Here is a 9,020-nt window from a genome sequence, read left to right as displayed (position 1 = left end):
GGGAGAAAAAGAAAAAGAAAGAACAAAGAGAGAAAAAAAAAAGCAGCCATTCGGAAAAAGGAAAAGATCATAGTAGCCAAAGTTTTAGGAATAGTAAAATGGTATAATGTTAAACAAAATTATGGTTTTATAACAAGATGTGACAACCAGCAAGTCATATTTGTGCATAGAACTGCTATTAAAAAGAATAACCCTGAAAAATGCATCCCAAGCTTGGGAGATAGAGAGGTGGTGGAGTTCAAAATTGTACTAGGTAGAAAAGGGTTACAAGCATCGCAGGTCACCGGGCCTGATGGTGTTCCTGTGAAAGGCAGTATATATGCTAAAAATCGTAGTCATGTTAGACAGTATCTCCATTGTAGGCCCCCCCTACAGTCTCCCTTTCCTAATCCCACCTTTCCCTTTTACCCTATATCCTATTACCCCCAGTGTATTCCCAATCCGTTTTTTCGCCCATGGTTTCCCTCACAAAACCATACCTTTGACAATTGTTTCCCCACAAATCCCTTTCCAATGCCGAGTGGGACAGAATCTGTTTGGACATTTAAAGACTCAGGAGGGTGGCTTGTTTTGTTTTGAAACTGTTCTTGTTGTTTTCAATGTTAAGTTTTACATCTCTTTTGTTAAAAATAAACGGGTGAAATGTCGGGGTCTCCTCCCCCTGCCATGTAGCCCTGGGAGAGGGGCCCTGAGGGGAGGCACGGGGTTTCCCGAGCCCCTGCTCAGCCTCGTTCCTGATTGGTTGGTTTGTGTTTCCCTGCACGGGCAAGGACCCTCGGTCCAGACTGTGAGATTTCCTCGGCAGAGCTCTGGCAATGCGGCTGGAGAAATAAACATCTCTCTGAAACATCTATCAAGAATATGTCTATATATTTTTTTTTTCCACGGCCTCCTGGTTTGGTGCATCATGTTACAGTATCCCCGCTGTAACAATAAATATTAATCTTTATTTCCTTATCCCTCTTTCCAAATACAACCATCAATTTACATAGCAAAGTTTTTTAGTTTCAGAATTCACTTGTGAGCATATCCATGTTTAGTTCTTCAACCAAGGGTATGAGTAACTTGGTATTACTTCTGAAGCATGCTGAAAGTGAGATGTGGATGTTCTACATAGAAAGGATTAATTTATAGTATAAGAAAATTTAAATTTAAAGTTTACAGGAATCCTAATCAGCTGATAAAGCTAATTTTAATCAGCATTTTAGCCTTTGGTCAGTTGTGCACCCCCAGCCTACCCACTGGTGGGGTGGTGTGAGAAGCAGAAAAGGCCTTGGCTCTGTGTAAGCCCTGCTCAGCAGTAATGAAAACATCCCTGTGTTATCATCATTGTTTCCAGCACAAATCCAAAACACAGTCCCATACTAGCCACTGTGAAGAAAATTAACTCTACCTCAGCCCCAACCAGAACAGAAGCCCTGATTTTGGCAAGAAGTAAGGATGTTCAAAGTTCATTTGCACCAAGAGTTACAGTTTACACACAGATCTATTATAGGCCTTCAAAACTATTAACACCCCCAAAGAAATATAAGAAAAATAAGAGATATAACTTTCAAATATAAAATATTTTAAAACTAAAAGTTAGTGCATCATAACACAAGGACTTATTATACCCATGATGTTTGACTGAGGGCCATTAAAAATACTTTCTAGTGCAATTGGTGCTAGTTGAACAAAAATGGCATTTAAAAAAAGAGGGGCTACTGCTAAAATTAATTTTAATCAACTGATTAGGAGTTTCAAAACCAGAATGCTGTATATGAGTATTAAAACAAGATTTACAGGTATATTTAAGTGTTCCTAAAGAAGCACTAATTTTCATTCTCTCGAACTAAAAATGTATTGGTTTACAAACATCGCTCTTACATAGATTTCCGTAACTTCATAAACCAGGAATCCAGCCTATGCATATATACTTAAAAGAATCCTAAAACTTTGCCTATACTACAGGTTTTAAATACCTACCAACTTCTAAACAGTGTAAAAATAAAAGTTCTTCCACTTGCATGGCACTGCATTTCAAGGGCCAAAAACTTTTCTGTGAGAACAGATTTACAATTTTAAATAAAAATACCAAAAACTAGATGAGCGGACATACCTCTGTCAACTACAGAATGCGGTGAAGAGATGTAACAAGTATTATTACTATTACTATTATTATTATTACTTGGCAAGTCAAATGAAGTAATTTTATAATTTTGCTTAAAATTTTGAAGATGTCAATAACAAAGGTCAGGTGAAGAGCATCCTAAAGGAGGACATTCTTACTTGAACTCTTGATCAGTCTCAGGTTTACCTGAAATGCTCTCTGAATTCAAGGTAAAATCTCTCCATTAATTATTAAACTAATTTAATATGTCCAATTATTATTTCCTTGCATATCTATAATCCACTGATAGGTATGCACATATCCAAGAAATCCAGTACTCCATAAGCAGTTATTAAGATTTAATGTTGTGTCTGGCCAAGAAGCCAAAGGAGTTTTATTTTCATTTACACACTATTTACAGCCCTTGCAAGCCACAATGAAAGCATTCTTTTTAGCAGCCACAGTTAGACACAGAATCATTTAGGATGGAAAGGACCTTTAAAATCATCAAGTCTAACCATTAACCCAGTACTGCCAAGTCCACCACCAAACCATGTTTTAAAGTGCCACATCTACACAGCTTTCAAATTCCTCCAAGGATGGTGACTCCATCACTGTCTTGGGAAGCCTATGCCAGGGCTTGACAACCTAACCTAAACCTTCCCTGATGCAACTTGAGGCCATTTCTTCTCATCCAGTCACTTGTTAACTGGGAGAAGAGGCCAACCCCCACCTGGCTACAACCTCCTTTCAGGTAGGTGTAGATAGTGATAAGGTCTCTCCTGACCCTCCTTTTCCCCAGGCCTAGTCCCCTGAGCTCCCTCAGCTGCTCCTCATCAGACATGTGCTCCAGACCCTTCCCCAGCTCTTGCCCTTCTCTGGACATGCTCCAGCACGTCAACGTCTTTTTTGTAGTGAGGGGCCCAAAATTGAACACAGTACTTGAGGTATGGCCTCACCAATGCCGAGTACAGGGGAACAATCACTGCCCTGGTCCTGCTGGCCACACTATTTCTGATACAAGCCAGGATTCCGTTGGCCTTCTTGGCCACCTGGGCACACTGCTGGCTCATGTTCAGCCACTGTCAACCAGCACCTCCAGATACTTTTCCACTGGGCCACTTTCCAGCCACTCTTCCCCAAGCCTGTAGCACTGCAGAGGGTTGTGACCCAATGGCAGGACCCAAAGTGCAGCCAGGATGAAACATTGTTATGACTAAAGCCCACTCTCTTGCAACCCTATAAACAGCAGTCCAAAGTAAGACCCTTTGAGCTCTCCTGGCCCACAGCAGCTGCAAACAGCAACCTCCGAGTGAGACCTCTGAGAGGCAGCAAACTCTTAAGTTTGCTATACAACAATGAATCCTGGGCTGATACCCCCACTCCTCAAGGCTCGACCCTTCACCCACTGAGAAGATGCAAAGGCATCTGAAGTGAGTGTTTCACTACCTTTGAGAGGAATTTATCACAGGTACCTTGTACAGATTTTATATCTGTGTGCATGCAAGTGTGCATATGCTATAGCAAATGTGGGAGAAACGCTGCTCTCCTAGATTCTTAAGTACTTTAGATTCGTGAGTTAGGCCTGTAAGCAAGTTACTGTTGTGCAACAGTAAATCCTAGATGAATCCTTTGCTAAATTGCTTAACTAAAGTTATAAATTAAATGCTGTTAAGGTGCTGTCAAACTTAAGTTAGGATAAGTACTGATAAGTTTAAGTGCTGCTGGGCCTTTAGGCAATATAAGTTTTTATCCTTACCCTTTCTATCCTTTTGTCTCTCCCCCACCCCTCCCTGATAATTTTGGGTTTATTTCTGTTTGGATTGATTGACTGTATTTTTTTTGTTTGCTTTTCCTCCATGTGCATTAACCATCTAATTAGTAGAGTGAATCTTGCCAACGAAGGGTGTTGTGGTTTTGCTTTTATTTTAAACCTGTTTTTACTGATACCTTTGTCAGTGATTCTTTAAGCAATCTTAAAACACTCATTCATGACACAGTGGGAGCACTAAATAGGGGAGTACCATTCCTAAACCATAACAGCCTTATTTGGTGCCCAATGTGCAGCACAAAGGGTTGAGATAACAACAGATCTGACCAGAGAAGGTTGGAAACAAATTTGATCTAACCATTTGTTGTATTAGGTGCGGAGCCACTGGTCACAATGTTGCTTGGTCTGTTCATGTGGGTGTGGTGCCTAACCCTGTGTATGTTCCTATATGTGCTCCTTGTGGTGTTCTTTTTCAGAGCAGGGAGAGGGATCAGAATTGCTTTGTTGCTGTACTGTGGGATATCAGTTTATGACATGATAACATCAAGTGCAATGAGGGTCATTTGGGATGTGTATTCAGTGTTGCTCTCCTGCCCTGGCCTTGGGTGCTACCTTTGGGAGTCCATTAATAATCATACCCAGTCTCTGGGGGGAACAGGGGAGAATGATTTTCCCCAGCCTTTAACCCCCTTTTCCTCCTTCAGGCCCGTTACAACAGCTTTTGGGAATTTTGAATTCCCTTTGGATGTTAAGGAAAGCATGTTCTTGTTGCTAAATCTGCCAGGTCTCCTCAGTGCAGTCCACACCATGTTTAGAGTTAAGAAAGAGGTTTCTAGGGAGGTTATTAAGAGATCTGCCCCGAGGGTGGATAGTCATTACTGATCATTACCAAGGAATTGCCTGAATTTTCCAACTGGAAGTGGCTACACTATGCCATAAATAGTTTGTACAAACGTCCATAAAATAAGCCAACAGTAAGTAACTACATTATATTAGAATTAAGGCTTCAGAATGAAGATTCTGCAGACATAATATTTGGACAATTCTGGTTGTGTGGTTTCAGGTAGGGTAGAGTTAATTTCTTCTCAGTAGCTGTTACAGTGCTGTGTTTTGGATTCAGAATGAGAATGGTGTTGATAACACTCTGATGTTTTCATTTTTTGCTAAGTCATGTTTATCCTAAGTCAAGGAATTTTTTCTTGTATCATGTTCTGCAAGTGAGGAGGTTCACAAAAGAAACTGGGAGGGAGCACAGCTGGGACAGCTGACCCAAACTGACCAAAGGGATATTCCACACCATAGAACATCATGCCCAGTATATAAACTGGTGGGAGTTACCCAGAAGGGTGGCCGATCTGGGTTTGGGAAGGGGGGTCTGGCATCAGTCAGCAAATGGTGAGCAATTGCATTGTGCATCACTTGTTTTTCCTTTTTATTATCATTATTATCATCATTTACCATTATTACTGTATTTTACTTTATTTTCAATTATTAAACTGTTCTTATCTCAACATACAAGTTTTACTTTTGATTCTCCTCCCCATTCCACCAGGGTGAGGGGGAGAGATGGGGGTTGAACAAACAGCTGCAAGAGTGATCTTCTAAATATTTAATAGATTGATTACTAGGGAGATCACAATCACAACTGGATTTAGCAGCATGTTTTATGATGTGTACAGTCATGATTCATCACCATGATGTGCAAAGTTATTCCACAATTTCACTGTAGCCTGATAGAAGTATGATGCTCCCACATTTTTTTGAAGATTTCATTGGACATTTAGAATGGAATCTCTTTCAAGACTGAAACTACAAGCACCATGTTATCAGATCTTTTTCCACAAAGATTCCCAATAGGATAAAAAGAGTTCTACATGACTATGGAGATCAACCCACCAGCACATTGAGTATAGAAATCGGTTTCCTTTTTCTTTCAAGCTAAATAAAATAATTTTTTTAAAAAGAAAAAAAACAGAATAAACCAGTCAATATCCCAAGAACTTACCTTCAGACTTCAACTTTGTAAGAACAAAAATCAGGTAGTTGTTGAAATCTGGATACTGATTGAGTTGTTCTAGTTTCTGAAGAGAGAAACTGTTAAGGAAATTTAAATCTTCATACACAGCATTTATAGCTTTCTGAACACTATGATTCAGTGAGCTACGTACTACTGCATCATTTCAAAATGCTATGACTATAAGCTCACAACATACAGGCTATAAACAATCTGAAAACAATTCCTGTAATTTTCATACTGAAACAGTAGCTTTTTAGTTATGTTGAAATCTGAGAAAAGAATCCAGGAACAAACACAAAAAATCCCATCCTCCCCAAACCCCCTATATTCCTCTGTACAGTTTTAGATTTCAAAATTTACACTTAAAAGCCAACAAAACCCAAGGAATCCACTGAGACACAATCACATAATACATCATTTTTTTACTCTATAATAAAGAAAAGCATTTCAGCATTAAAATATAACTATGACGATTTTTATAAGCTAGTCACTTTAATATTAGTCATATACATTTTTATGATGCTAACTAGCCAGTCTGAGCTTTCAACTGTGAGAAGCAGTTTCATTGTAAATGCCCAGATATTTGTACAAAGAAGTTCATGTTTATCCATGGTCTCTTTAAAAAAAAAAATCCTGTACACAAAACAAATTTCTAGCGTGACACCTCTCTGAATAAGCATCTTACTAGCAATACCAACCTCTTTACTATGTTCTCTGGGGCAACTGCAAGAAGAAGTATTATGTTTCTGAACAGTTAGAAGGTACATAGCTGTTTTTCTAAAATTTGTCATTACTTTTGCCTCAAATTTCTAAGTATTCTGCCACTGCTTGGCTAGAACAGCATTCTGGCATTCTCCTTTTATCTTGTTCTCACACCCTGGTATTAATTACTATTATGCTCAACAATATTTTAAGTCATAAGCATGCAGTGCCATCTTTAAGTCACCAAATCTACTAGATATCATCAGTATGGCAAACAATGAAGACATTTAACAAAAAAATATTTTTAGAACTAGTAGAATTATTTGCTTCATAGGCATTTATTTTATTCGCTGTACAGCTACAGCTCTAAATATTCAAAGTTGCTAAACCCTGGCCATATATATTTATGTTGACATTGATGGCCCTTCCGCTGATCAATAGCCAGTGTCTCAATCATTAACTTTAAAAATTTCATTTTTAGATATTTAGGCTTCTTATATCAAGCAGTAACTTTTCTAAAGAAACCTGCCCTCTTTCCCCTCAATAAAACAGTAAAGTGTACTCAGCACAGCCACAAACTCCTTTGCTGCAAAACACACAAGAGATGAAAGTTAAACAGGATGGTCACAGCAAGTGAAAAATAATACAGAACATTCTACATGGCCCCTAGAAATGAAGAAACACACACCTAGTTATCAAAGATACCATGCAAAGGAGTTCTTTCAGGAACAGACAAGATGTAGGGTAGCATATTTCAAATTTTTTTTTCTTTTTCTCCCTCTAATTGGTCAAGGAATCAAAGAATAGCTTATAAGCCATATTTTCTCATCAATTTCTTCATCCACTTAAATTTTTTTATTCCAAGAAACATTATATCTTCATTTGAAAAATGTTTGAAACCCTTACCAATTCATAACTTTGTTAACAAAGGGTTTTGGCTAACTTATGCTCCTCACTTTATTACATTTCAGTTCTAAACATCTAAACACGCCAAAACTGTGTCAGAAAGAGCATGGGAGTCAACACACTGATAATCTTATTTTAAAAATTATGAACTGGAAGCACTTTAAATTTGAAACCATTAATAAACATCCTACTTAGACATACTACTAAAGTAGCATTCTACAACAGTCATCACAAACTTTTGTGCAAACAATCTCAAAGGAAACTTTCTTCTAAATTATAGGGCATGGCCTATCCAGTTGTATTAGAACATTTTCCCAAACTGATAATACAGTGGTAAAAATGTGCCACTTATCTAACCTTTACAGGCCAACATATGAGGATCTCCTTGAAAGCACAGGTATTTTAGCACAGCAGTGAGTTAAACTGCCATTTAAGAATTTCAAACATCAATTTAACAGCATTTTTGTTCAGGAAATTTCTACTCATCTTCAAGACAGCAACACCTTTATTGTCCATCCTACACATACACTGCTATTTTTCAAAAACAAACCAGATGCCATTATTTGAAGCAGACCTTTAAAATGCAATTTTACATGAAAGCTACACTATAATCACTGTTGCTATAATCACTTTTGTATTTGAAATACTTAAGAAGAGCACCTGTTTAAGTTTGGGGCATTATCAGAACACTTAGAAACTTCTGTATAGTATTTTTCACAGGAAGCAATACCATCTTAAGAATCTGAAACACAGCTGCAAAAACAAGGTGAAATCTACCTTCACCTTTCAGGTAAGAACAGAAGTCTTCCAAGGTTTGACCACATCTACTAGGAAAGCCTAGAAGTCGAGCAAATTTGACTTCAAGCTAAACTCCTAACACAACATACATACGTATTCTTACCTACATAAATAAGTTTTGTTGCCTTCTGTGAAGACCTTCAAGCAAATGCCTTAAATAAAAAGGGATCAAGATGCTAAACTCATATTCTTCATAGGAGGATATCTTTTCAGGACTTCTAGATATTTTAAAGCACCTCTATAGTTGACTCAAGGAACAGGAGACAGACGAGAGCTTTATTTTTCAAGACTTATGCTTCTACTAGACTTAATGTAAAATTTTCCTCTCTCAACCTCTGTTCCTTAAAACCTTGCTATTTCATCACTTCTACAATCAAGAGAGACCTGAGGGGGAAACAAACAACTCAACACCCAAACAGCAAACCAAGAATCCACAACACTAACACAAAATGCACTGCAAGGCTGCACAAGCCACATAGGGTAGATTTCACTCTTCTTGTGAGATGTAAAAAGTGTAACGAACAGTATTTCAGGCTCAGGATTCTAGGCAAGCAGAAACATCCTCACAACATAGCAAAACACGGTCAGAGCCAGCAGGTCAACGAGAGCATGTAGTCAGCGGCTCCACCAGGAACACTCCTCCTACCAGCTACGGCTTTCGCCCCGTATCCTAGCGCCGGATTAGTTTAGGAAGCCCCTGCTCACCCCTGCTTTGCCGCAGGGGCGACAGGTATCCC

General features: G+C 38.6%; 1 protein-coding gene across 1 annotated transcript in view; it reads right to left on the bottom strand.

Moving 5' to 3' along the window:
* Nucleotides 1-9,020, bottom strand: part of LOC103614457 (transportin-1) — a 163,506-nt gene that overhangs the window by 137,531 nt on the left and 16,955 nt on the right. The window contains exon 2 of the mRNA XM_017732593.1: nucleotides 5,866-5,954. Coding sequence (XP_017588082.1) covers nucleotides 5,866-5,954 — 89 coding nt within the window. The remainder of the gene's footprint in view (nucleotides 1-5,865; nucleotides 5,955-9,020) is intronic.

This window comes from Corvus brachyrhynchos, unplaced genomic scaffold, assembly GCF_000691975.1.
Source record: "Corvus brachyrhynchos isolate BGI_N302 unplaced genomic scaffold, ASM69197v1 scaffold524, whole genome shotgun sequence".
In the NCBI taxonomy this organism is placed as follows: domain Eukaryota; kingdom Metazoa; phylum Chordata; class Aves; order Passeriformes; family Corvidae; genus Corvus; species Corvus brachyrhynchos.
The sequence above is the reverse complement of the archived record's forward strand: the minus strand, read 5'-3'. Positions and strand labels throughout refer to the sequence as shown.